Below are 27,865 nucleotides of genomic sequence, written 5' to 3' on the forward strand. Positions count from 1 at the left end.
CCACCACGTTCTAAGGCCACAAGAGTAAACCATGTCTTCAGTCTTTCTACTGATTACAACTCTTTGCAGTTTTTAAATTACATTTGATGTGAGTCTAATCTGATAACTATCAGTGTCACAATATGTACTCCAGTTTCTCCTTATGAGAAAAATATTTGAATGTGTTTATTCTTCCAGTTCTAGAGAGACTAAAGAAGTTATTTCAAATTGTTTCCTGTTTGTAAGTGCCTAAAATTGGTGGATACTCTCATGTTCTGTGAATGAAAATGACCATACGAAAAATGATTTATTACATTATTTGTAGAGGAGACAATGCATGTCGATGTCACAATAATGGAAGACTTTGATCGTTTCTACTTGTGTTTTCTGAATTTTCATCTTTACAACGAAAACATGATAGATTCGACGACCAATAGAAAGTTTGGTTTTGATAATTTGGCCCCACGTGGCCACGTGAAAACATATATGTCACGTATACAAGTTTAACGATCTTTCAGCTTGTTCTATTCTTTGCAAGTGTAACGGACAATGGCCATTGTGGCAGGTCCCAGTTCAAATGACTATTGAAACGAAATTAATATTACATGTTATGGTTTTAGGTCTGGGAGATTACGGGCTCACTATAAGAATTCATCAAAATAGTTACAGATTGGCGAAAGAAATTCCGTAGCCAAATTCATTAGCTATAGATATAGCGATAGAACGCAAAATTTTAATTTTGTAGTTAATTGTAGCAATCCGTAGCGCTATATAGCTAGAGATTGATTTTGTTGTTGATCTATAGCTAAATAGCTACGCTTTGGCTATGGATAAGTGGTTGCTATAATTGTTCTATATAACCGTCATTAGCTACGATTGTTTCTATTGCTATATAGCAACGATGTCTCTGTCCTCACCATTCCGTCCGCTTTGATAACAATACTATATATTATAAATAATCAAAATAATCAAAATTATAATATTTCATATATATACATATGAATATATAAAAATGTTATATCATCAATTAATATTTTCAATACAAATACAAATTATGATTTAATATATTTTTAATCCACATGTATTAAACCATATTAGTGTAATGGAAGTAAAGAGTAGATGCATTTGTTGGTTTAAGTTTAGTCACTCATAGTAATTATCAAGCATTTTTTGTTAGGTTTGCATTGAACATTATTGCTCGATGTACATAACTAGTTCTAAGTGTATATTAATTGTGGCATTGATCAGTTTATAGAATGAGTTCAATAGTGGTTCTTCTTTCATCACTCTTGTCAAATACAAGAAAAAGTTTAAGCCTTGTAACAAGAAAAAGTAGTTCATAAGACAAATTATTGAATTGTCAAGGATTCAAAACGTACGTATGGATGTATGCACGCATGTCTTTGGTAAAATCTCTTAAAAGCATTTTGATATTGTTTTGGTATGGTTATACTAAGTAACAAAATTTCATATTTATTTTCTTTAGGTAAGTAAAGTTCTTAAAACGTTATGGAAGTTCTTTATAGAAGTTTTATTTTTGGATGATACATATATGCCTAAGTCCTTCTCCAATCTAACATGAGTAACTTTCTAAACCCTAAATCTAAACACCAAATCTAAACCCTAAACCCTATCTATCCTCTCATATAGTAAAGAACTAAAACAAACTAATTGTGTACTACAAGAAATTAAAAAATATATATATATGATTTAATAAAGTAGAGTCATAATGTAAATACTAAACCTCCTAGTATTCAAAGAAAAATGTGTAAGTTATGTAAGTGTTATACATATACCAAATGCAAACTCAAACGTTTGCATTTGAAAATGAAAAAGTTTAGAGTTATGTGATCTTGAAACTAGATCCGTGTGCGTTTCTATAACCTAGTTCAAATATATGCTTTCGAAAGTACTAACATCATATGTGTGGTTATGTTGATAGTGCTTTCATAAGAAACTCATTGACTCATTGTAGAACACTTGTTAGAGCATGAAATCCAGACTCCAGCGTCTGACGTTATATGAACAAACATGTGATGTTTGTGAGAAAATCTTCCAATTGATAAGTTCAGAAACGATGCCAACAAAGAAGCAACAACTTAGCAGGTGAGCTTCCAACAGATCAACTATGATTGCTTTATTAGATTTTACTCAATGGGCTTTGAAGCCCATTGGACTAAATACTATGGTTGTGTTTTTTTTTCTTGCTAAAAATTATGGTTGGTGTTTTTGACATTAGTAAATAGTAAATACTAAAACTACCCCTCTCGGTGGGTTATAACTTATAACCTATCTCTTATATATTAAAAGAAAAAATTATGATTTCACACTACATTAGAAATACGGAAACCTCGCATCGATTTCAATTTGAATATACTGATGTGTCAGCCTTACAATCATTTAACAATTAATGTGTTTACATATTAATTTTTTTTAATTCTACAGCAGACAATTAAATGTGGTCACACTAATTTTTTTTAATTAGCTTAATTTTAGTTCTTACATTTTTTACTTTTTTATTAGTAAACTGAAATTATTTCTGTACAACTACTGAATAATATCATTTTGAAAAAATAAATTAAAAAATGATTAAGATTCACATCAACTAAAATGATGGTATGAGGATATTTTTAGAAATTAAAAGTTCTGTATTTGTCGAACTTAGCCATGGTTGAGGCTTCTGTACACGAATGCAATAAATAATTGTGATTGGTTATGAATTAAAGAAAATTGAGATAAAAAAATATCACACACAAAGTCGGATCTTTAATTAAGTCAAATATTATTTTTTACAGAGTTTTCATATCAGACCAAAAATTATAAATACAATCAGATTGCAAGAAAAAATCAGAAATCAGAAAAGTTTGATAAGAAAATTCGTGAAATCGATTGAAAAAACAGAATTCGGGTGTTGAGTGAGGAGATCACATTATTTTCCACGCAACTTTAACACTTTTCACTCGATTGTATCGTGTTTTTGTTATATTTACCAAGAATATTTTATAAGAAAACACATGTTATTGGTTTTAAAGTATAGTCCAATAATTATGTACTAGGATAAGACATGCGCTTTACGCAGGGTGAGTTTATTTGTATATAATATCGACAATTTTTTTATATATTTGATCTTTTTTTTATACATATACAATATTTTTTGTTGTTATTATATAATTTCTTTTCGATAGACCGAATCAGTTTTTATTAAAAATTGTGAAACTAAACTATAACAATTCTATCATGGATTGATCGGATTAGACATTAAAAAAATTACACAAAAACCATTTTTTCTACCAAACACATTCTTGAAAAAGGTGAAAAGTATTTTTACCACAATTGAATTATTTTGAAATTTATCTTCCATATAGTTTTGAAAAGTTTCAGATCAACCCTCGAATTCATACATGTCATTTTAATATTTTTCGTCGTATGTTTAAGGAAAACTTACACTTTTATAATTTAAAGTCGCTTTAAAATTTTCAAAATATAACATATAAAAAAATAACATATAAGGTTTCCTCGTTTTTGTAATTTAAAGTCGTTTTAAAAAATTTTAAATATAACATATAAGGTTTCCTTATTTTTTTAATTTATAGTCATTTTAAAAAATTCAAAATATAATATATAAGAAAAAATCTAATTTTTTTATTATATGGTTAATATGATTGTTTAATTTTTTGATAATATAAAATTAAACAAAAATGAAGAATGATTCAAAAAATGTTATCAAATCTTAATTATTCATAGTCATTAATTGTCATATATATGTTAATCATATTAGGTAATTTTGTACTTTTATTTAAGGAAAGAATACACGCTTCTTATATTTTAGGTTAATATAATGTTTCCTAGTAATTGAATTTGGACCAACATTTTTCAATTGATTCTTAAGCTGTCACGTAAGCTAAATTGATATCATAATTAAGTGACACTTAAGCATGATCTCTTTTTAATTTGAAAAAACTTAAGGTTACAAGTTTTTAAATGATCCTCAATTAATATATATGAGGTGTTAAATAAACCGTGAATATTTTTTTACATTTATTTTATTTTGCTTTATATTAGTAGAATAAAGTAAGTCTAGGTAAAACATCAAGATCCAAAGAACCAAATTGAACTAGATTTGAAAGTAATACTAAACATAAACTAAAATTGATTAAGTATTCAGATGGATCTAAAAGTTTAATATCCAGATAATCAGATCCAAATCTAATCCAAACTAAAATATTTTGGATACCAAAAGTATTTAAATCACAATTATATATTTAAATATGTTAATTATTTTAAATTTTAAATTAATATAGTCACAAGTAAATATCTAAAAATAACAGAAAATATTCAAAATACTGAAAATATTTATTTGTTCTCCATATAACAAATCTTTTGGAATAACATACAATAAATAATCTAATAAACTATTTAACTCCTTTGGGTTATTACCTAGTAAATCATTATTAGTCCGCCGTAGAAGTTTTTGGAGTCCAAGACTCAAAAAGAGGATCAAAAGTAAACGAACATCTCTTCGTTCAAAAAAAAAAAAGTAAACGAACATCTCTTCCGGCCGTACAAACCGAAACTACGATAGTGTGTGATACGCGATAGAGAATGGAGCCAATCGACAACAAAAAACAACATTTTCCCCGCAGGTATCAGCCATCACATCAGATCTTAAGATTGATTCGGAGTTTCTAACCACTTGGCTACCTTTTTTATCTAGAGATCTCTGCTGAGACTGCGTCCATGTGCTCTTAATCAATTATGGTGGAAAGTGGAAAGTACATGTGTCAACTTCTCAAATGGTTTAGGTAGCAAACAATATTGATGACAAACTTACAATTATGAGCCCTTTTTTCAAAAAAAAAAAAAAAAAAACTTACAATTATGGTATTCTTTTCGTTTTATGATGTTTTTCTAGAAAGAACACCAAAACAAAAGAACGTTTAACCAAGTCAGAGACTCAGTCAGAGGTAAGCTGTTTTGCCTTAATAGTGTCAGGTGTGGCAAAGAATACAGAACCTAATGCAAAACAAGCTTACCTCTCTGCAAAAAGACATAAAAAAGCTCATGTCACAAAGCTGTGGTTATACTTATTCAAATATGGGCGTCACCAAAATTCCGAGACACTAAACCGGTGATGATAATGTACTAGTCAGAAACGCGGGATTGAATCTACTGAACTAAGGTACACCGTACGTAGTCCGTACGCAGAACCTTATCGGTGTCGGTATATAGCTATTGCTTCTATCTCTCGAGCCTTGTTGACCAATGTGTAACGTTGCTGGATTTAGCTTCTTTCACGTTCCTGTCTCTATCATTTTATAATGTAATCGCTTCATTCATGTGATTAATTAATTAACTTTTAGCTTTGTAACGCTGTAAATTGCTAAATGTCGATATGGTAATATACTAATGGTACAAGTCGCAGAAATATAATAATCAGGTATATTACTTATTCACATGGAATACGTATACGCTCTGTTCTAAAACTCGGACGCCTAGCTGAGTAGGCGTCCGGCTCGGCGCTCGGCGGCAAGCAACCGCGGCGAATAAGGCCAATACGGTTCAACTACTCGGTTGACCAACAAATCGGTCAAATAACCGCTTAATCGGTTTGAAACCGATTTTTAACCGCCTAAAAGGTCGAACAAATTTAAACTATTGGGCTTCTTATAGATTGAAACCCGAATGCAATTTTCGAAACCAACCCTGAATGACTACTTATAGGCGTCTACATCAGCTTCCCTCTTTAAAGTTTACTGATGTGGGACTCTGTTTCGTATGTTTCTAAAATTTTTTTACCTAAAATTGGATAAGCCATGCCCGAGGTTCGAACCCGGTACCTTATACAACATCAACATCATCAAACACCAGCAGACCAAGGCGTGTTTTGATGTTTATGCATATATTTCCTTGTATATAAACTTTGTTTCAATAAAAAATAAAAATATGACACTCATCTTTGCTAATAATTAGTCTTTGTTAAACAAAATAAATATAAATTTCGATAATAACATACCAAAAACTATTACATTCTACTATATTTATATTATATATCTAATTTAAATATTATAATAAATAAAATAATAATAAAATTAGTCCCCGTATATACCCCGATTAATCCCCGAGTTTTCGATAAATCGTTAGGCCCGGAATTGCCGTCCGACTAGCGCCTAGCGTATTTTCAAACAGGGCGTACACGTATGTATGTGTAATGTAGTTATGTATTATTTTAATTTATATATAAATGGAATATGACGAGAAAGCACAAAATTGCTTATAGTAATAGAAGGGAATGGTGTCAATCTTCTGACGTCACTTACGAAGTTACGATTGTTTTATACAAAGTAGAAAAGTTACGTTATTTGGCTTTTAAAGATGTCAAAAGTCTTGAAGATAATCCTTCTTTGATTAATTTTAAAACCGGAACAATGTGTCTTTATTTTTTGTTGAAAGTGTTGATCATCCTTCACAGTTAAGCTTAAAGGTAAAGGAAAAAAAAAAAGACTGATCGAATGAGTATGATCCACAAGATTTAGATAAATTAAAGTTTTATGAAAAAGAATTGATTCGACCGGCACTAACCACACCAATTGGAATTTGATAGCAAGCTATCGGCACGTGTTTTGGGTATCAAAGATGATCAAACACGTGGTTGGAGAAGTAGAGATTACAGTAGTTTGCTTAAAACAATCACTCAATCACCATCTTCTATAACCAAAATATGCTCTATTAGAGCATCTCTAACCCATAGCTATTTCCACTTCTATAATAGCATTTAGAGGTGAAATTGCTCCAACCCACCTCTATTTCTTCTTCTATAATAGAAATTTCTATTTTTTTCCTTTATTTATAGAGGAAGAAATAGCATTCCTTTATTTTTTACTCTACATTTATAGATTACTATTTTATAGGAATACATTGAAGCATATCCCATCTCTATTATAGAGTTCCTCTATTTTAGAGGTGAAAATAACAAAAAATACATTGGAGATGGTCTTAGCCTCTCTACGAGATCAACTTGAAAAATGCCTAAGGGAAATTTTTCATAAGTTCCCGTTTAACTGTTTAAGACATATCAAAGTAATGGTTTTGACAACAACTTAAACTTGTGATTATCTTTGAAACTATCAGTTTAAATAACACTTATTTGGATCATTTGGTTACTAGATAATCTATCACTGTTGGATTTACTGAAACTTCCACGTGAATTGACTTTGTTCTTTCAAAAGTTACCATGCACATTAAAATTCAAAAGCTTAGGTTAAGTATTTCTTTTTTGTCACGAAGCTTAGGTTAAGTCAAAGTTCAATGATTTGACACTTATAAAAATGAGGTTAATAATCTCCATCCGTGATTCCGGTTCTTTTGAACTACCTCCTCCTCCTAAATAATTATTACACCATATAAATAAAATAATTCAGTGGACTTTTCTTCAACGAATAGTAATTAGTAAGAAAATAAAATAAATAACCGACTTTTCCTTGAATGAGAGAACCATAATCTCTCGGTTAGAAGATAAATCTGAGAATGTATGCATATTACTTGATTTTTATTTTATTGTGTAATCTAGCGAAGAGAAATTTCTCCCCGGATAATAAGAAAATCGCATAAATATTTAACAGTATATGGTTGTATGGTGGGAGGCAAACCTTAGATGTATAGAAAGACTTTTCATCAACCTTCTAAAAATCTATTTCTGTCTTCTCAGTATCCAACAAACAATGTATGGTCGAAATAACGTTTCCATACAAGTAGACAATCATGAATAGAACCCTTGTGAGAAGAATCCGGTTTCGAATTTCCATTATAATTTAGAAGTTGCATGTATTTAAATTAAAATATATCACTAAAATCATAGTTTATTAAAAATCAAATTACTTGATGTCTTGATGAGGTTCAATAAAAATCAAATTACTTTTCATCTAATTTTTAATATGACAATTACAGCCACAGCGATCTTACGTACATTCTGCAATAATTCCAACTAGATAAGCTCTTCAGGATCCGACCGGACTAACTCTACTTCACCCGATCGGCCTTATAATCCTCTTGTCCGTTAGTATTTTAATAAGCCACTTAACCTTTTATGTAGCATGTAATTAAAAACACTAATTGAGTATTAATCAAGCAATTGATGACTAATCGCTTCTTCCCCTATAAATAGATCCGATCCTTCCACTACTTCTTCAGTCTGACTTTCCCTCTCTCCAACAAAAACAACAAACGCAGCCGTTTCATAGCAGAAAGATGTTTTCTTCTTCTCCAACTTCTTTCGCTCATACACTCCTCTCTTCTCCGCCTCTCTCCCCCGTATCTCCGCCATCTCGCACAACTAAGATCTCGCCTCTTCTCGCCTCCGCCTCGTGCTCCTACACCTGCGCGGAGGACTCTCCCAGACTGCATCAGCTACAGCGGCGTTTGACGACGGCCACCGCTTCGCTCTACGAGATTCTTGAGGTTCCTCACGGCGCGAGCCCCCAGGACATTAAATCGGCTTACCGGAGACTGGCCAGGATCTGCCATCCCGACGTGGCGGGACTTGATCGGACGAGCTCTTCTTCTTCGGGGGATGAGTTCATGAAGATCCACGCGGCGTACTGTACGCTTTCTGATCCTGAGAAACGCTCTCTTTACGATCGGAGGATGCTTCGGAGGAGCCGTCCTTTGACCGTCAGTACCTCCGGGATGGGAAGTTACGTTGGTCGGAACTGGGAAACTGATCAGTGCTGGTAGCGAGTTGACTCGGTGACCGTGCTATAAACAGGCAGCGATAATTATGGGCTTAACGTCGTAATTAATACTATTAGTAAATAGCTGACACGGACGTGGATTATTGTGCTATAACGTTGGTTCCGTGTTACGTAGGATCTCCGTGTTTTTTACCTTGTGAATGATCCTATATTGTCAATGAAAAATATATACTCAGTCTAATTTCGCTCTTATGATTGATTATCTATAAATTAATTTAGAATATGTTTGTTTAAGAACTTATAATACACCCATTTCCATGCAAATTCAAAGTAATCAAGAAACAAATCTTATATGAATTATGCCCACGTTAAGATTAAGGTTTTGTTTGTATGACTGACGTTATCATTTTCTTATAATATACCAATAATCAAGAAACAAATTATATAATATGATTTGCTTATAATATACCGATGTCGGTTTGTAACAATACATTTCGAGTCCAATTTGATGGAATGCATCCAATTTAACAAAAAAAAAAGAAATAGAATGCATCCATAAGTTATTTTATCATCTGGCCCACAAAATGACTGGTATATATTATACAACACGTTAACATGGCCAATGAAAGAAGATTTCTTCAATGTGAACCAAACATAGCCATCATTTTTAGAGTTATTTCAAGCGCTAGTTGACAGATTCAGAGTTAGTAAATGTGGAGGCCAACCTGATTATAGCAATACATCCCGTCCCGAGTCCTCTTTTTATCGATCATTCTAATATTATAGCAATACATTACGATCAGTGGCGGAGGTAGAATTGTGTTTCACTAGGGTCAATATTCATATAATCAAATGACCAAACATAAAATTTTATTGAACAGGTTCAAAGAGAATGTGTAGACTTAGATCATGATTCATGAGGGTCAATTTTACTTACATAATACTAAATTGTCTATCAAATGCAAATCGTATAAGCATAAAAGTAAAATTTGTCAAAAATCACACGGGTCAATTGATCCTCCTCGTAACAAGGTGGCTCCGCCACTACGATTGTGTACCTATTCAGCTGGGTGGTCACAGAAACAAAAAAAATCTGATATCAAAAATTGTAGCACCGCCTTGTTTGGTGCGATTCTCATTCTACTTATATGCTCAAATTGTTAAGCTATTGTTACAACTCATGAGTATACATATGTATATGATATGTCCACACAATCTTTCTTTTATTTATATCGTTTGACATTTGGGATATAAACCCATTCAACTCATGCATGTTACATGAAGAAAAATAGGATTGAATGTTAGACATGGTGAGATGGAACTTGGAAGCATTATTGGGACAAAAGCATGAATAATTTTATTGAGTTGAATATTATATGCATGACTTTTGTTGATAAATGATTATAATAATAACTCGCACGTCATCTTTAGGTTTATTGGGGCCTAGAGGCGACAAAAGTATACCCCGCTAGATTGCGGAAACAAGAAAAGTAACTCATGTAATCATGTAATACTATTTTCAATGGTTTACATTATTTTTTATTTTAAAAAATAATAAATTTATAATAGAATTGAGTATACTCTAATAATATTCTATTTAAAGCGAAAAATAGAATTATGAACAAAAAAATAAACAATTTACTTTAAATATAAAGTAAATTCATTTTTATTATATTATAGAATAAAAAGTAAAGTACAATTAGAATATGTTTATTCTAAACTTTATTTTAAAGTGGAAAATAAAATAGAGTTGAAAATGCTCTAAATTGTTAGAGCAACTCCGACAATAAAAATTCTAGAGAATTTCTTTAAAAAACATATTAATATTATAATAAATTATAATAAAATAACTAAAAGTTAATTTTAAAACAATAATTTAACTAATCTATTGTTTACAGATGTGATATCAAATTTTAATGGAGTTCTAAAAAGTTTAAACATTAAAACTCTTTTCTACTCTCTCTCTTTTCTTTTTCTTAAATACTCACTTTAGAATTTTTTTGAGATTCCTTGTTGGAGGTTCTCTTGGATCTTCTTCTGCCATAAACTATTGCCGTATTTCATCTTATTTGCTGGGACTAAATCCTAATATAAATATTGCGTACTGTAATCTAGAAGCTAAAGGAAATCACGTGAAAGTTAAGTTCAAGTAGTACTGTGCTGAACATTTTTAAAACATGATTAACAAGAGTTCTTAAGAGTGAGGTTCCTAACGGGATTTAAGAACCCGTTCTTAATTTTAATAAAGAAAAATATAATCAGTTCTTAAATAAGTATTTAAGAATTGGTTCTTAACATTTTATTTGTTAAAATTAAAAACCGATTCTTAAATTACGCTAATAACTTCATCTCTAAGAACTTCCATTAATTATGATCATAGCTGTTTTTATCTTTTTTTTTATGCATATATATTTTGGACGTTTAGGCTGAGAGACATGCTCAATTTTTTGATCTATAGATTGATTAGATTCATTGTAACTTTTTTTTTTCATTGTAACTGTTGCCCAAAAAAATATTCATTGTAACCAGATGTATTCGTTTTGGAGAGAGAAAAAGTTGTATGTTATAAAACTAATCTATTCACTTATTTATTACGAATGAACAAACGAACGAGGAAGCACCCGCGGAGAACACTCTTAGTTCTTGTATAAAAGTAATTTTAACGTGTTTTGTAATATCTTTAATGCTACTTTAATTAGTAGGAATAGTACTTACAATCTTTCTTGATTATAACTAAAAGCCTATAACTATAGAGTACATTTAAGAAGAGAAAACATTTATTTAATCAAATCATAAACGTAGTCTTTTTTAGAATCTCAATATATAAATATGAAACATGGCGCAGAAATAAATAAGGTTGGTTTTAACTTTTAACATTCGATGTCACCACACACTTGTAGAAAACCCAACTAGCCTTACCCAAAAGAATGCAATGTCTCTTGGGCCCAATATAATTTATCCAGTCACATCTTCTTCTTCTTTTTATTTTTAACACATTCAGTCACAGCTTAACAATATAAAATTCATAAACATTTCATTGTTCAAAACTCTCCTAAGCTGTTTTTTTGTCATCTGATGGATTAATATCAAACTCTCCCTAAGCTGTTAAATAGCTATTTTCTCAACTTTTTATTATTTTGAAATTAAAAATTGTAATCATTTAAATTTTGTATTATTAAAATACAACATTGTATACAAACTAGAATTGCACAAATCATTATTCCATAACTTAAATAGAGTTGTTTTGATTGATTGTCTCTTTGTTTTAGCATGCCTATTTCTCCTTAGAATATGTTGTTTTAAATTACACAATCGGATATGATGTCAGTCAAACAAAAGTATAACAAATGTACATGTACATAGAATATAGTTTCTTAGACAGTATAGTACTGAACGAGTTTAAGGAATGATCCCATTCTGATATGTTGATATTGTTACCTGTTATACACCACCACCAGCCATTTAGAGAATGTCTTTGTCATTTTTTAGAATTTTTATTTATTTAATCTAGTTTACAGTTTCAATCATAATTAGCAAAATTAATAAACACTGATGACGAATCTTCCTAACGGAAGTATCTGGAAGCCCAAGTTTGGTTGTTCACCTTTTCCTGTCCATATAAAGCCACACAATCAACTATTATCATTGCTTAAAAAGAGTTATCATTGGTTAGACTATAGTAAGACACATGTATAAAACTTGATTAGGTTAAACATCAGTGTTCATATCTTTGGATGATTGGATCCTATATACCAAAAGCATCCTAATGCTCTCACTTCGCATTTATCAATTATTTATTTAAGGTTCCATTGCCATTTTAGATGTCTCTTGGAATAATTGTTGGTTTATAAGAGAACTTTGGGGTTCGGGATCAAATGTTGATGACATTTGAATAGTTTTCACAAAACGAGAACATGTTAAAGATGGTTAAGTTCGGCTAAGTAAAGGTTATAATAAATGGTTAGTCAAATGAGATTAAAAACAAATACAAAAATTGAAAAAAAAAACATTTGGCGGATTATGAATGAAAAGTTGAAGAATTTTTGGTCTGATACCATTTCAGATTCTTGGGTTGCAAAAGAGTGAGCAGTTGTTTTGAACACAAAGAATCTAAACATAAACCATAGAAACGAAACCTATTTAAACCGAAACTTATAACCAATATAACATAACCGGAATATGTTACTGATAACATGAAAACCGGTTTCATAACCTCTAAAATGGTAAATGTTGTAGACTTGTAGTTTTAGGTACAGCTGAAGCAAATATCACACCAACGAAAAGTAAGTGCAAATGCAAACAACGATTAAGGCCATAATCGACATATAAATGTTATAGGAATTGAGTAAGTTTCTATTGAAAGAAACATACATAGCACCTAATCCAAGTTGTACATAAACATAAATAACTTGTAACAATGAAAGAAGCATGAACCAACCATGTTGATATATCTCCACATCGCACACAGGTAAAGCGTCGAATGTCGTTGACCCAACACCTTGTCGTTTATTCATATAACAATCTTACTAAATCCATATCCAACGTTAGCCACTATGTCTCTTTCCCATAATAACTCAATAAATAAAATAAATTTTGTATTCCTCTCCTGAACCTTTTATTCTACATTCCAATTTGAATACTAAAACTACTCAAGAAAAATCAAAATCATTATACATGTTTCATTTTGTCATCTTTTCATAATATAATAATTAACAGTGACACGACACGACACAACACAACACAACTTGGGTGGATAGTAGATACTCTTAAGACCCCGTCCTTTGGAAGAGAGAAGAGGGCAGAAGAATCTAAGGATGCATCATACACTACGACTTCTCTTTCAGCATTTTTCTGCTCACCGCCTCTTTCATCCAACACATTTATGTTTAATATTATTCAATTCTTTTGTGAAAATAGCTACTTCATTGAAATTTTCCTTACCGGAAAATTCCTCTCCCGGCTACATACAAACTATGATACTCATCATGAACATACAAACTATGTACTCATCATGAACATACATTAGTCTACGTTAGTGGTGAACAAAAAAATTTGTCTACGTTAGTGATGGGTCAAACCTACCAAACCAACAAGTTATGGCCATGGGGTATTGTGACTATTCGAAAGATGCAATGGATCGTTTGAATACAATTACGTATATATAAATAATCAAAAGGGACAAGCTCTATGTAGATCACCGACATCAAGACTGATCATAATTCATATCCATATGCAACCCATATTGGCATACTGCACGAATCATACGTATAAACAATTACAAGCATTATAATAATATTATTTCCTATGATCCAAACAAAAAATTCTTACATATTTTATGAACAAAAAGAATAATAACGTGACCTTGTACGGCACAATGGCCGACTAACATAGACAAAGGCGGCATGGGCTCACGTGAAAACCGACCTTTCTAAAAAAAAATCTTAAGCCCTTTAAAAAGATTCAATCCCCAAAACCAATCTCTCTCCATTTTCTTTTTCACTCTAGTTTCTATATTCTTTTTCTTTCCATATATATATTCACACTCTTCAAACATCTCTCACCAGAGCATAAACAGAGTCACCGGAAGTCTCTATCTCCGGCGACACACAAAAACAAAAAAAAGTTCATATATTTAGATTCTTGTGACTATCTGCTCTAATGGGTCAATCTCAAAACTCTCTCTTTCTTTTTCTACTTCTTGTTTTCATCTATGGCGTTTCCTCCACCACTTTCACCGTCGTTAACCAGTGCAGCTACACCGTCTGGCCTGGCCTTCTCTCCGGCGCCGGAACCGCTCCTCTACCCACCACCGGGTTCTCTTTAAACCCGACTGAAACACGCGTCATACCAATCCCCGCCGCTTGGTCCGGCCGTATTTGGGGCCGTACTCTCTGCACACAAGACCCAACCACCGGAAAGTTTACTTGTGTCACCGGAGACTGCGGTTCATCCGCCGTCGAATGCTCAGGTTCCGGCGCCGCACCTCCGGCGACGCTAGCTGAATTCACCTTAAACGGAGCCGGCGGTCTCGATTTCTACGACGTCAGTCTCGTCGACGGATACAACATCCCTATGACGATCGTCCCACAAGGCGGCGTCTCCGGGAACTGCACCACCACTGGCTGCGTTGCGGAGCTCAACGGCCCGTGTCCTGCTCAGCTGAAAGTGGCGACGACGGGGACTGAAGGAGTGGCTTGCAAAAGCGCTTGTGAGGCGTTTGGGACGCCGGAGTATTGCTGTAGCGGCGCGTTTGGAACGCCGGACACGTGTAAGCCAAGCGAGTACTCGCTGTTCTTCAAAAACGCGTGTCCGAGAGCTTATAGTTACGCTTACGACGATGGAACTAGCACTTTCACTTGCGGCGGAGCTGATTACGTCATCACTTTCTGTCCTTCTCCTAACCCAAGGTAATAATATTTATTTTCATTATTCATTACAAGAAGTTATGATTGTCTTCAATCATCAAGTGGAACACATGAATTAGAATATTTGAGTACAAATTGATTATGTTTGAGATGAATAATTTCACTTTTTTGTTAACGTTTTGAAAAATTGAAGAGGTCAAATCACCGTATAAAAATGATGACATATGCTTTTTAATGTTTTCATAATGGACCGTATTTTTCTGTCGATTTGTGAAATCATAAGAAAAACGACATTTTCATTTTCACCAGTTGGAATATAATGATATCAACATTAGTAAATCAAATTAAATTAAAATAGAAAATATATGATCTTTTCGATTTCTGGCATAATAGTTTTTTACTTACAAACGTCGGTGAACTATGCCCATGTGTGGTTCGACACGGCTCTTTTAATTTGTTTACTAGATTTTGACCCGCCCTTTCAAGAGCGGGTATATTTTTGGAGCGGGTATAGGAGCGGGTATATTTTTGTTTTAAACTTTTTTTGAATGATTTAATTTTATATTTATGTTTATTAATCATATTTATGTCTAATGTTAATTTACTTTAGTATAATTTTTAGTAATTATATTAAATATGTCAAGTTGCATAAATATACATATCATATGTATTTCAGAAATTATTTTTAAACTTTATTCATAAAAATTACAACATATTATATTTTTTTAATAGTTATCTAACATAGTTAGTCAAGAATATATGTATTAAAAAAATCCGATTCGTAATCGACCCAAAAATCAAACTCTAATACTCTATTAGACATGACTTATATATTTGAATGGTTCTTAAAATGTTATATCCAAAAACCAATATCAAACCCAACCCGCACCGAAAACCGAACAATGTTTTTTGAAAAATGTTTGAAAAATTATATTTTTAATATATTCTGTTAAATATATATATGTAAACGGGTTAATATGGTCTTCAATAACTTTAAGTAAAATCACATTTAATAAATATTTTTAATCGAATAACCTATTTAAAACCCGTTAAACTAATTGAGTTTATATGAATATTTATTTGTATTAAAATTCCACTTAAATCCTGTTAAACCCTATTTTTAACTTCACATGCTTTGCTAATTGATAAATTTAATGTATGTGTAAAATATTTAAAATTTGAAAAAATTAATGTCTAGTTGAATAAATCATAATTTCTTGGGCTAAGATGTAAGTTATGTTTTTGTAGTGTGATAATAATTTCTGAAAAAAATATATCAAAGTTTATTATAATTATGAGGAATAATTATCATATCATTATAGAAAGAGATGTCAATAATGTAACTGTATACATAATTATATAAAATAACGTGTTATATTAATCAAATAAAAGGTTAAAATTCTAAAAATAATTTTTATTTGAACACCCAATAACAAAAAACATAACAAAAATATATGGCTACAAAATTGTATTTTTAATGTCGAGCATTAATTTTAACCTTTATAAACGTTTATATTTTTATAGTACATGACCAATTGTCTAAGGGGTTTTTTTTGGTATTACACATGTATTGCTATATATAAGGGTTTATTTTCTTTAAAACACCAAATAATGAAAAAAATACAAAAATATAGTTTTAAATTTTTTTGTTGCCATATACATTGTCATTTAAAATATGAAATATGACTTAAAGTGGTTATCCCTTTAAAATAGGACTTAAAGTGGTTATCCCTTTAAAATAGGACATTAAAACATATTGATTTACATGCAGTTATATAACATTATGCAGTTAAGTTTTAGATACAGTTATATTTTAAGTTGGACTCAACTATTATCAACTGGGCATGTTCCTAATTTAATAGTATTGATTTATAAACGTTTATATTTTTATAGTACATGACCAATTGTCTAAGGGGTTTTTTTTGGTATTACACATGTATTGCTATATATAAGGGTTTATTTTCTTTAAAACACCAAATAATGAAAAAAATACAAAAATATAGTTTTAAATTTTTTTGTTGCCATATACATTGTCATTTAAAATATGAAATATGACTTAAAGTGGTTATCCCTTTAAAATAGGACTTAAAGTGGTTATCCCTTTAAAATAGGACATTAAAACATATTGATTTACATGCAGTTATATAACATTATGCAGTTAAGTTTTAGATACAGTTATATTTTAAGTTGGACTCAACTATTATCAACTGGGCATGTTCCTAATTTAATAGTATTGATATCGCAAGTAATTATATAAGATATAAAGGTTATTTTTTGCACCAACAAAAAATAAAAGGTTATTTTCTTTGAACATTATATAAACGTTATTTTAAATAGATGCATTGTCTTGTGTAAATTTGTAGTGTCAAGAGTGCAACGAAGGGAGGAGGACTTGAGACCGAAGCCGTAAGCTACTCTGCTGCATCTCCAAACGCGTCCCCAACTCTCTCTACTACGGTGTTTTCGATTGGTGTTTTGGTTGTCGCGTTTAGGGCGGTTCAACGCCTTTGGTGAAAGCCGTGCGGTCTGATTTTAATAACAGCATCATTCGATTCATCTAAGAGAAATTAAGAACAGATCATCAACCAAAGATGATCAGAGGAAAGAGTTAATTAGTCCGAGATGATTATTTTTAGAACGGTTAAGCTTGTGTGCGGTCCTAAAGCGCTAAGGATCAATTTGTTTTAGATTGATTAGTTTTATAGTATAGTTATGACTTATTAGTTGCTTCGTAATTTGTTTAGACATGTTGGTGGGCTTTACGGTGTTATGTAGGAGACTTATATATAATAGTTTTGATTGCAGAATTAGTTGATTGGTAATTCGCTTAATTCCTTTCTATTTGACTTTTACGTTTTCTAGATACTGTATATGTTTGAAAGTTAGATTCGTTCATATAATCTATCTTGTATTTGTTGGATTAAGAGAGAAATTATGAGAAATTGTGAGAAAACCCTTTATCAAACAAAAAAGGAGAGAAATTGTGTGCTGGAATCTCTGTATTGGACAAATAAAGAGTGACGTTAATTTTTGGATTTTCAGTTTAACGAATTATTATTTTTGAACATAGAAACGTTATATTTAAAAAAAAAAAACAGAACAGAAGAATGTAAAAAGAGGTGTTACAGAAAATAAAAAAGAATGTAAAAAGAGAAATGAAGTAAAAACAATCGGGGAGGTTGATGGTAGAGATGATTCTATTAAGTGTTTCTCTCGATCCAGTTCATCGTCCTCACGTGCGTTAACTACAACATTCATCTTCTTTCTTCATGGTCACGTCTGATTTCCTTATAGGGTTTCCACATTTTTTCATTTCTAAGGTTTTGGTTGTGGCGGAGATGGTCAACTGAATCAATGTAATGGTGGATGATTCTAAGTCATATTGTGGGGGGCGTAGATGTGAGGTTGTTGGTATTGGTGGAGAAGAGTAGAGAAAGTTTGTGGAGGCAATGAGCGCTTAAAGGTTCATAAAGTGTGTTACCGTTGGTGATGGAGCTGTCGGTAAAACGTGCTTGCTCATTTCTTACACCAGCAACACCTTTCCCACGGTAAGATACTCTGTCTGACTATTATCTTGTCTGAGTTGTGATGTGGCTGATTAAAAGAAATCTTGGATCTGCAATAGCTTTCGTGGAAGCCAAGAAACTTATTACTTGCTTGGTCTCATATCCTTTCAAATGTATTGGATCCCTATTTGAGTCTAGGATTCTAATTGACTGGAATGAAACTAAAAACCATGATTTAAAAGTATTGGATGCCTATTCGAGAGTCTCTAAGTATACTGTGAGGGATAGATTCTAGTCACAGTCCTAGTTTTGATAATGTTTATTCTCTATCTTAATGCCACACTATATTATCTCTTTATGTCCACCTTTGGTTGCTTGAAAGAACACACAGCAAAACATCAACAACCAAAAGTGGATCAAGAATAATCTTATTGGACAAACACAATGTTTTGATGATGACTAGTGTAGCAAAAGAGGGATAAAACTAATCTCTTGATAAGCCAAATCCATACGAACACACCTAGTGTTTGATGATGACTAGTATAGAAAAAAGAATAAGTAACACGTGGGGGTGAGCAGAACATAACTAACCCTATCATGTTCTCTCTTGACCAACCAAAAATTGGGCTGACTTTAATTCCCATTGGCTTGGAGGTTCCAATTTCATAATGCAAGTTGTTGGCTTATATGGTAGCCAGCCAAAGGAATGGACCTTTCTGTGATAATGGGGGCAGGGAGAAACATAAATGTTCAGTGGTAGGTCGGTCCCCTTCTCACTTTTCTTTGGAATAGTCATCATCTAAGTGGAACACTGTTTTGTCTATTGGTCACTTGAACCTTTTGCTTCTTTTGAGAACCAAATTGGTTAAACAGTAAAACATAATATGTAAAAAATTCAAACTAACATTAGAAGAGGAAGTAGCATTACTACAAAAATACAAGTTAGTGCATAAGAAAATGACAGAACAAGAGGAAAGAGGCCCAAGACAGGTGTTCCTGTGCCTTAGGAAATAGAAAGACAAAGATCCTTTCCTCTTTCTGTTTTTTTTTACCAAGTTCTTTCCCCTGCAATATCTTAGGTTTACAAAAATACCTTAGTTACTTATAGCTAATAAACTTTTTCCATTTTTTCACTTCTTCATGAAAGACTCTCAAATCCCCAAAAGAGAAATAAAGGACATGTAGATTTCTCAAAATGGAGCTGTGGACGACCTTTGAAGTGCGTTCTTTTTGGGTTGCTGATTTGCTGCCACCATTTTTAACTACACACACACACACACAAAGAACTTAAGTATCAGAATATTACCAGTCGAAATGTTATTGTACCAAAACGAGTGTAAGACAAAAGTACTTCAAGTAATGCAGAGGATGTCTATTTACTTTTAACTATAAGGAATTGAACTATTATTATGAGTGCTTCATACAGGAAAATTCTCTCTGCTTGTTTACCTGATCTTGTTGTCTCTTGAGTCTTGCATTTTCTGCTTTCAGGTGAGCAAGTTTAAGCTCTAACTCGTTTGTATAAGCCTGCAAATGAGAATCAAAACCCAAAAAAAAACTTTTTTAGATCATTTCATTGTGAGGACAAAGTCATATCTCTTTTTCAAGTAGAAGGTTAGCTGAGGAGGAGAGGAGAGGCACATTCCTGTTTCCTAGCTCTGGAACGAGCCGCAGATTCTCTGTTCTTGATCATACGCTTATGTCTTCTATTCCCTGAACCTTCATTAGACTCTTGGCCTCTTTTCTTACCAAAAGAAGTGGATGTAACCAGAGCCTCAAAAGGGGTGTCCAATGAACAAACGTTTGTGAGGTGATTGTGGCTATGCAGATTGGAGTTAGGGGTAACAAGAGGATCTTCGTTATCAAGAAACTCGAAGCAGGCACTGGAATTCAAGCTCAGAACAGTTGCAGGAGGTGCCAAAGGAGAGCTGCTGAAGAGAGCAGTGACGGTGGTGGTATCGCCACTGAGGCTTGTGGGTATGGTTGGTTCCTGGTTTAAAGGTCTGTTGAGAAAATCTTGGAAGATGGAGTTAGGGTTTTGGTTATGGCTCCTGAACCTTGGCTCATGGTTGTGTTGTGGATGTTGGCTGTGGTGGTTAAGGTGGTGAATGGAAGCAAGGTTGATGTCTTTCCAAACTTCTTCCATGGTGATTAGAGATCTCTTCTGGACTTGAGAGTGTGAAGGAGATGATGAGGATGAAATGGAAGGAACTTTGTTGAGAATCTTGTTCTTGTTTGGAGCAGAGACTCTATGGTTTCTTTGATGCTTTGCTGATGAAAACATAGGAAAAGAGAACTAATAAACACAACTTTAGGCTTTGGTGTTAATTGTCTTGGAGAGAGAGAAATAGACTAGAGAGCTTCTTGACTTTCACCAGTCATTTCTGGAATGATGGTTGGGGTCTAGAAGAAGAGACAGCGAGATGGGAACTATTCAAACAAAAAAAAATGTTAAACGAGGAAGAAAAATTACATAACCATATAACTAAAGTTTTGATGTAATTTTGAAGATTTTTTATAAAGATAAAAATGTTGATAATTTCATAGTGAAGTTAGTAAACTATTGTCATGATCCTTAATGTAAAGAGTGGGTGGGGAAGAGATGCTTGAAAAAAACAGGCAAATAATTAAAACTTTTGTTTAATCTCACTTTTTTAAAGATCACGTCCTTTTGAATCACGTTCAACTTTCAAGTGTTTACTTATTTCTTTCTTGCTTTATTCTTCTTCTTCTAATCACAATTGCATATTATAAAAACTTACATATTTTAAAAGTTAAAACCATGAGAACATTGGCTTTCTATTATGCTATATCTAGGTATTCGAAATTATGTGTCCGCTTGTATCTATGTTTAGTCTCCAAGTGCATATCTAGCAAAAAAATTCTTTCTTTCTTTACTGCAAGTTGATAGTAATACAATTATATATATTTTTCCTCTTGAGATTCTATTTAACAAGATAAACTAATTCATTTCCATACAATTGCGATTTTAATTACTGTTTTGTGGCCGAAAACTGAGAAACCCGGCGATCTTTTGTATTGTTCTGAACTTTTTTCTTACTCGAGAACATTTCATAATCTAATTTGGGCATAGCACACAAAGGATGAATAAGCTTGTCCATAGAGATATTAGGCCAAAACAAAGGTTCAGACAACTGTTGAAATCGATAATAATTAAACTTATTTAAATACGTTTGGTTTGTATATGGTACAGACTTTTAATTAAAATTTCAATATTTGATGATACTTTTTGGTTTGTATGCACTGACCGTGGTTGTTCTTTTAGTTTACCAACACTTGCTTTGACCGTTTATAAAAAAAGAAAAATTGTTGCACACATTTGAAATCTATGTCAATCGGGAAATGTATTTTTTGAACAAACGGAATTATATATTAGAGCCAACAGATTATAAAACATTTTAATAAAATGGAAGCTCCAAGTTGGGTATATATATCGGACCCATCACCCATATATATCTGAGCTATGCAGAGCTTGTGAGTTGTATGAGAGGGAGAAAGCGTGACAAGTCATGTCTCATGGGATTGGACAGGTGTCAGCATTATATTGCTCAGTCACAAACTCTATCAGATTTCTTTCTCTGTCTTAAAATATCGTTTTTTTGGGTCAAAGTCTTAAAATATCGTTTAAAACGATGAATATAAACGGATAACATGCTTGCCAGTTGCTCAAAAAAGGAAGTGCAACTAATGTAAGCCGAAAAAAGATTTTTAAAAAACTAATATAAAAACGATAGATTTCATTTCACTAATAAAAATCAGTACTTTTAGTTCACGAATGAAATATTGATTACAATATATGTTTTTTTTTTTTTTGGTAAAATGTTAAATTTATACCATTTTCGAGATTTTAAACTGTTGCGGACAACTTATTGTGCGGAAAGAAAAGAAACAAAACAACCTAACTCAAGAACAGAACAACCTCAAGGAGGCCTAGGGCCAGAAAAATAGAACTGCAGCAGCGACGGAGTGGGGTTCGGGGATGGAAAGGAGAGCAAGCGATCTCGTATCAGGCGGTCTAAGGCGGAACGAAGAGCAGCAGCAGAAGTGGAGGCAGAGGTAAAGACCCGGGCGTTGCGTTCCTTCCAGATGAGGTAGATGGCGGACTGAAAGATAAGCTTGATGACAGGTGGAGCCTGGGAAGGGTGGCGGAGGTGAGAGATCATGGCAGCTGCTGAATGCACATCAAGGGGTGTAGCAGGTAGGATAGCCTGCGCAAAATGCTTCCAGATGCTGGAAGAGTACTCACATTCAAAGAAGAGGTGGTGATGAGTTTCAATACCCGTGGAACATAGAACACATTCCTGAGGAACATTCATTCCCCAACGACGCAGCCGATCACGGGTAGGAAGTCTCCTTAGAAGAGCCAACCAAGATATAAAAGCATTGCGTGGAATGTTCTCTTTAAACCACACAACCTTAGCCCAATATACTGTTGGAGAAGTCTGTCTTATATGCTCCCAAGTAGTCTTAGAAGAGAAGGTAGGACCAAAGCTTCCATCATGCTTCCGCCAAAGGTATTGGTCGGCACCATTGTTAGAAGTTGGAGGGGCCATTGTCGTGAGAACAATCTGAACCGTCTCTGCATCAGGAGATCTAGCTGGTGGTAGCAGCCAAGAGCCCTCTCGTGCAGCCTTAGAGACCGTTGCATTCTTCCCAATTCTCATCATACGAGGACCATTATCGCCAAGAACGGAGATCAGAGGGCCTAGAAGAGTCCAAGTGTCATACCAAAAGGAACAAGAAGCCCCATCTCTAACCTGACAGCGCAAAAAATCATTCAGCATGGGCTTGAGTTGTACCATACTTCTAACAGTAGGAGATAACCGGCTTGAATCTTGCATTAGCCAAAATCCCTTCCTCCCAAAGACATTCTTTTTTAACCAAGCCACCCAAAGAGACCCTGAGTTAGAGAATAGGTTCCAGACTAGCTTGAGCCTGAATACAAGCTGGAAATCCTCCAATAACCGAATACCTACTCCACCTTCGGCCTTAGGCCGACAAACATCTCTCCATGCTACCCGAGAACCCGCAGCAGTAGTGGCCTTGTTTTTCCATAGGAATGCAGCGCAGAGAGAGTCAATCTTGGCGTAGAAAGCTTTGGGGAGCACAAATACTTGACTCCAAAAGTTGACCATGCCGTAAATCTCAGACGCCACCAGTCTAATTTTACCTGCAAAGGATAGAAACTTGACCGTCCATGAGTGGAGTTTTCCAATAATCTTGTCAATAAAGGGTTGCAAAGTGGCCATCGTTATCCTTGACGGGTTCAGAGGAAAGCCAAGGTAGCGAGTAGGAAATGTGCCTATCGAGAAACCGCTTATATCAGCAATCACTTGAGCCGAGATTCCAGCATACCCTCCAAAGAAGATGTGAGATTTATCCGGATTAATGCTGAGACCACTCATCCTTTTAAATTTATCCATAACTGAACAGATCCCATTAATAGACCAACGAGATCCATTAGAGAAGATCAGGAGATCATCTGCAAATAGAAGATGAGTGATTTTAGGATCTGAGCATCTCGGGTGAAGTCTGATGCGCCCTGCATTAGCAGCTATGACGAGAAGATTAGAGAGCACTTCCATCACAAAGAGGAATAGGTATGAAGATAGAGGGTCACCCTGGCGCAGGCCTTTTTTACCCGGGAAAAACCCAGCAAGTTCACCATTTATAGCCACCGAAAATCGAGGGGAAGAGATACATTCACTGACCCAACGCCTGAAGATAGGAGGAAAATTTTGTGCTTCAAGCAGCTTGAGAACGAAATCCCAAGAGACAGTGTCAAAAGCTTTCTTGATATCCACTTTCAGCATTGAGCTCTTTTCACAACTAGCCTTGCCATAGTCTCTAATCAGTTCAGAGGAAAGCAAAACATTTTCACCTAGACTTCTACCTTTAAGGAAGGCAGATTGGCTCGGGCTTATGCTGTCTTGAAGCACCCCTTTTAGTCTGTTTGAGATGATCTTGGATATAATCTTGTAGATCAGATTACAACAGCTTATGGGCCGGAAATCACCTAACTTGCAGGCCTGAGGGAGCTTAGGGATGAGAGCAATGGTCGTGTTGTTCAGGTCTTTTAAGAGCCTACCGTTTAGAAAGAACTCATTCACAGCAGCAATAACATCAGGCCCCACAATGCTCCAAGCCGATCTGAAGAACTCAATAGAATACCCATCAGGACCGGGACTTTTGCTTAGTGGCATCGCAAAGACCGTTTTAGTGATTTCCTCAGTAGTGACATGACGACTGAGCACCTCACATTGCGCATCAGAACATCGGAAGGACAGGAGCTCCTGAAGTTCTCTGATGGTAGTAGGAGATTCCGGCATGTCCGTGTGGCCCAAAATGTTCTCAAAGTAGGTAGCAGAATGAGCCTTTATCTGGTCTATCGACCCAATGTAACCATCATCAGCATCACGAAGGAAGTGTATGTGGTTACTGGCCGCCCTTTGGATAACGGTTTTGTGATAAAAAGCAGTGTCACGATCACCCAAGTGGTTCCATTTAACACGAGATTTCTGTCTATAAAATTTCTCCTCCGCCTTGAGAAGCATCTGCCACTTAGCTCTTTCATCATGCTCCGATCTGGCAGTGATAGGATCAGGGTTGGTAAGCAGACGCCGTTGAAGATCAGTGACAATGACAGTCTGCTCTTTTACTCGCTGTGTGATTCCACTGAAGTGAGACCTGTTTAGTCTACGAAGAACACCTTTCAGCAATTTCAAGGATCTCTGGAGCTTAAACTGGTAGGTTCCTCGGATAGTGACACAGTTCCAAGCTTCCTTCACAGAATCCAAGTAGTTGGGATGATCAACTATATGATCAAAGAACTTGAATGGTTTAACTATCCGCCGTCTGAGAGAAGGCATAGAGACCAAGCATGGAGCATGATCCGATTGCTCAGGTTCTAGGAACTCCCCAAAGGCATTCGGGAAGGATTGAGCCCAGTTCTGGTTCACAAAGAAGTGATCAATCCTTTTAGAGATTGGGTTATCATCCTGATTGTTCCACCAAGAGAAGGGGAGACCCTTAGTGTGAGATTCAAAAAGCTCAGCTTCCTGCATAGCGAGTGTGAAGTCATCTATGTCTGCTGCATCAACATCTATATCCGGGTGGTTTGAATGCTGATCCGATCTGAGAATTTGGTTAAAGTCTCCTATGACAGCCCAGGGAAAGCGAGAGACTGGAGTAGAAGCATTTAGGAGAGATAATTCCTCCCATAGTGAACATCGTTCCTCAGCCACATTGTATGCATAGACAAAGGTGACTGTGAGGTTGATGTCTTCCGCAAGTACAGAGAAACCACAAGTAACTGCCTGCGCTGATGCTTGATAAAGCGTCATAATCACCGAAGGATGCCAGACAACAACAATTCTAGCCGTACCATGGTGAGCTGAGTTCTCAAAAAACTTCCAACCAACTGGAAGAGCATTAGATATCCGTCTTGAGTTATTAGGTTGTATGTGTGTTTCTAAACACGCACCAAAAAGAGGCCCGTGGGTTGTAATCCACTGTTTGACCGAGATGTGGCGTTGGTTGCTATTCAGCCCTCTTACATTCCACGCAAAAACATTATAAAATGTTGGATTAGTTTGTTGTAGCCTTGCGGCTACACTTCCTGTTCAGTACCAGGGAGAAAGGATTATTGGAGGTGTCCTCATCTGACTGAATTTGAGCCGCAGAAGAACCCTTCTCATCGTGGAACACAATGACAGAGGCATTATATCCCATAGGCCTGTCGAGGCAGAAGACTGGGGAGGGAACAACGTCCTCTACTGCAGGATCCGAGATGATCAAGGTTTCAGATAAAAGAACATCATCTGGCGCACTCTGATCAGCAGTTACAGGATTGGTGATTTCTTCGTGCGGTGGTTGCGAAGAAGACAGCACATTAAGTTTACCAGTCTCAACAGCCCGGCTTGAAGCAGGAGCATCCTCATTGCTAGGACCACTAGATTGCAAAGTAGTGTCATTGCATGGAGGAGGAGTTTTATCACGAGTGAAGCGCCTCTTGGATTTTGACTCTCTGCTTCTAGGGCGGGGAGTCGAGCGCTGTGATGAGGAACCTTTCTTGCTGTCAGCATTCCTCAATAAGGCAACAGAGCGAGGGCAATGATCCACATCATGTCCAAACTTGTCACATTGGGAGCATTTGGTGGGAAGCCAGGGATAGGAGATAGCAATCTCGATTTCTTTCCCATTGGAGAACCCTGTAACAATCCTACTTGGAAGCTCACCAAGAAGATTCACTTTGATCCAGATCTTAGCCACTTCAAAGTTTTCCTTCCTTTCCGTTTCCGGAGCTAAGGAAACGGGCTTGCCAATGGCCGTTGATAAGCGACTCAAGCTTTTCTGATTGAAGAGGAGGTATGGAACTCCACGCATCTCCACTGGAACCACCGCTGTAGTCAACTGCGGTTCATCATGAGAGAAGTCAGAAGACCAAGGGGCTACGAACATAGGACTCCCCGCTATCATCCAAGCAGGTCTGCTCAGCAGGATCTCCCTTGTCCGTAAGTTTGTGACCCTGAGGAGGAAACAACCTTCACCGACCTTGTGAACGATTATCCTCGGTCCTGAGCGTGCCCAGATTGCATTCACCACTCCAATAATACGCCCTTTAGAAGGGATATCCCCCCGGAACCGAGCGAAGATGAATTCTTTAAACTCTTCTTTAGCCTCTTCAATATTGTCATCCGGTATGAGGACAAAAGGAGCCCCTGAAACATGGGTAGTAGGAGTGCCAAGTTCCTCCAATTGAGCAGATTTCTGAATGATATTAGAAAGCTTCTGAGAAGGGACCGGAGAGGGTTCCTGAGGAGTAGGGCCAACAGGAGGAGCGTCAGTTGCAAGAGACGATTCCTCAGGAGAGACAGTGTCGGAGGATGAACCTTCAACGACACAGAAATCCTGAGCAGTAGCTAAGACCTTGGTTTTTGAAAAATCAGGCTTAGATGAAACCAATTCCGATTTCGAGGTCGGAGATGGAGGAGTTACAGTCACCGGAGGAGTAGGGCCAACTGGAGGAGCGTCAGTTGCAAGAGACGATTCCTCAGGAGAGGCAGTGTCGGAGGATGAACCTTCAACGACACAGAAATCCTGAGCAGTAGCTAAGACCTTGGTTTTTGAAAAATCAGGCTTAGATGAAACCAATTCCGATTTCGAGGTCGGAGATGGAGGAGTTACAGTCACCGGAGGAGCTACAGTCACCGGAGGGGTAACAGTCACCGGAGGGAATACAGTCACCGGAGCCTTCACACTAGCAGAGGATCCGCTGGAGGGAGGAGCAGATTTCCGGAAAAACCCA

General features: G+C 35.1%; 3 protein-coding genes across 3 annotated transcripts; 2 read left to right on the forward strand and 1 right to left on the reverse strand.

Moving 5' to 3' along the window:
• Positions 1 to 6,994: 6,994 nt before the first annotated feature.
• LOC103834919 (chaperone protein dnaJ 11, chloroplastic) lies at positions 6,995 to 8,944 on the forward strand. Its single transcript, XM_009111010.3, has one exon. The coding sequence runs from the start codon at positions 8,224 to 8,226 to the stop codon at positions 8,707 to 8,709; it is 486 nt and encodes a 161-aa protein (XP_009109258.1). The 5' UTR covers positions 6,995 to 8,223; the 3' UTR covers positions 8,710 to 8,944.
• Positions 8,945 to 14,157: 5,213 nt separating this feature from the next.
• Positions 14,158 to 17,853, forward strand: LOC103834920 (thaumatin-like protein 1). The gene is made up of 2 exons (XM_009111011.3): positions 14,158 to 15,073; positions 17,395 to 17,853. Exons 1-2 carry the CDS (start codon positions 14,325 to 14,327, stop codon positions 17,543 to 17,545), a joined length of 900 nt encoding a protein of 299 aa, XP_009109259.1. The 5' UTR covers positions 14,158 to 14,324; the 3' UTR covers positions 17,546 to 17,853.
• A 1,564-nt stretch (positions 17,854 to 19,417) lies between these two features.
• Positions 19,418 to 22,211, reverse strand: LOC103834921 (protein FD). Its single transcript, XM_009111012.3, has 3 exons — positions 20,183 to 22,211; positions 19,987 to 20,064; positions 19,418 to 19,799 (listed from the first exon to the last, which is right to left on the reverse strand). The coding sequence occupies exons 1-3, from the start codon at positions 20,819 to 20,821 to the stop codon at positions 19,728 to 19,730; spliced, it is 789 nt and encodes a 262-aa protein (XP_009109260.1). The 5' UTR covers positions 20,822 to 22,211; the 3' UTR covers positions 19,418 to 19,727.
• Positions 22,212 to 27,865: the final 5,654 nt, after the last annotated feature.

Source organism: Brassica rapa, chromosome A08, assembly GCF_000309985.2.
Source record: "Brassica rapa cultivar Chiifu-401-42 chromosome A08, CAAS_Brap_v3.01, whole genome shotgun sequence".
Taxonomy (NCBI): Eukaryota; Viridiplantae; Streptophyta; class Magnoliopsida; order Brassicales; family Brassicaceae; genus Brassica; species Brassica rapa.

Excerpts from the sequence above, each read along its gene's own strand:
- LOC103834919 (XM_009111010.3), top strand. The coding sequence starts at position 8,224 with ATGTTTTCTTCTTCTCCAACTTCTTTCGCTCATACACTCCTCTCTTCT.
- LOC103834920 (XM_009111011.3), top strand. The coding sequence starts at position 14,325 with ATGGGTCAATCTCAAAACTCTCTCTTTCTTTTTCTACTTCTTGTTTTC. Across the intron at positions 15,074-17,394 it reads TGTCCTTCTCCTAACCCAAG|TGTCAAGAGTGCAACGAAGG; the intron begins GTAATAATATTT and ends GTAAATTTGTAG.
- LOC103834921 (XM_009111012.3), bottom strand. The coding sequence starts at position 20,821 with ATGTTTTCATCAGCAAAGCATCAAAGAAACCATAGAGTCTCTGCTCCA. Across the intron at positions 20,065-20,182 it reads GTTCCAGAGCTAGGAAACAG|GCTTATACAAACGAGTTAGA; the intron begins GAATGTGCCTCT and ends TCTCATTTGCAG. Across the intron at positions 19,800-19,986 it reads TCAAGAGACAACAAGATCAG|TTAAAAATGGTGGCAGCAAA; the intron begins GTAAACAAGCAG and ends GTGTGTGTGTAG.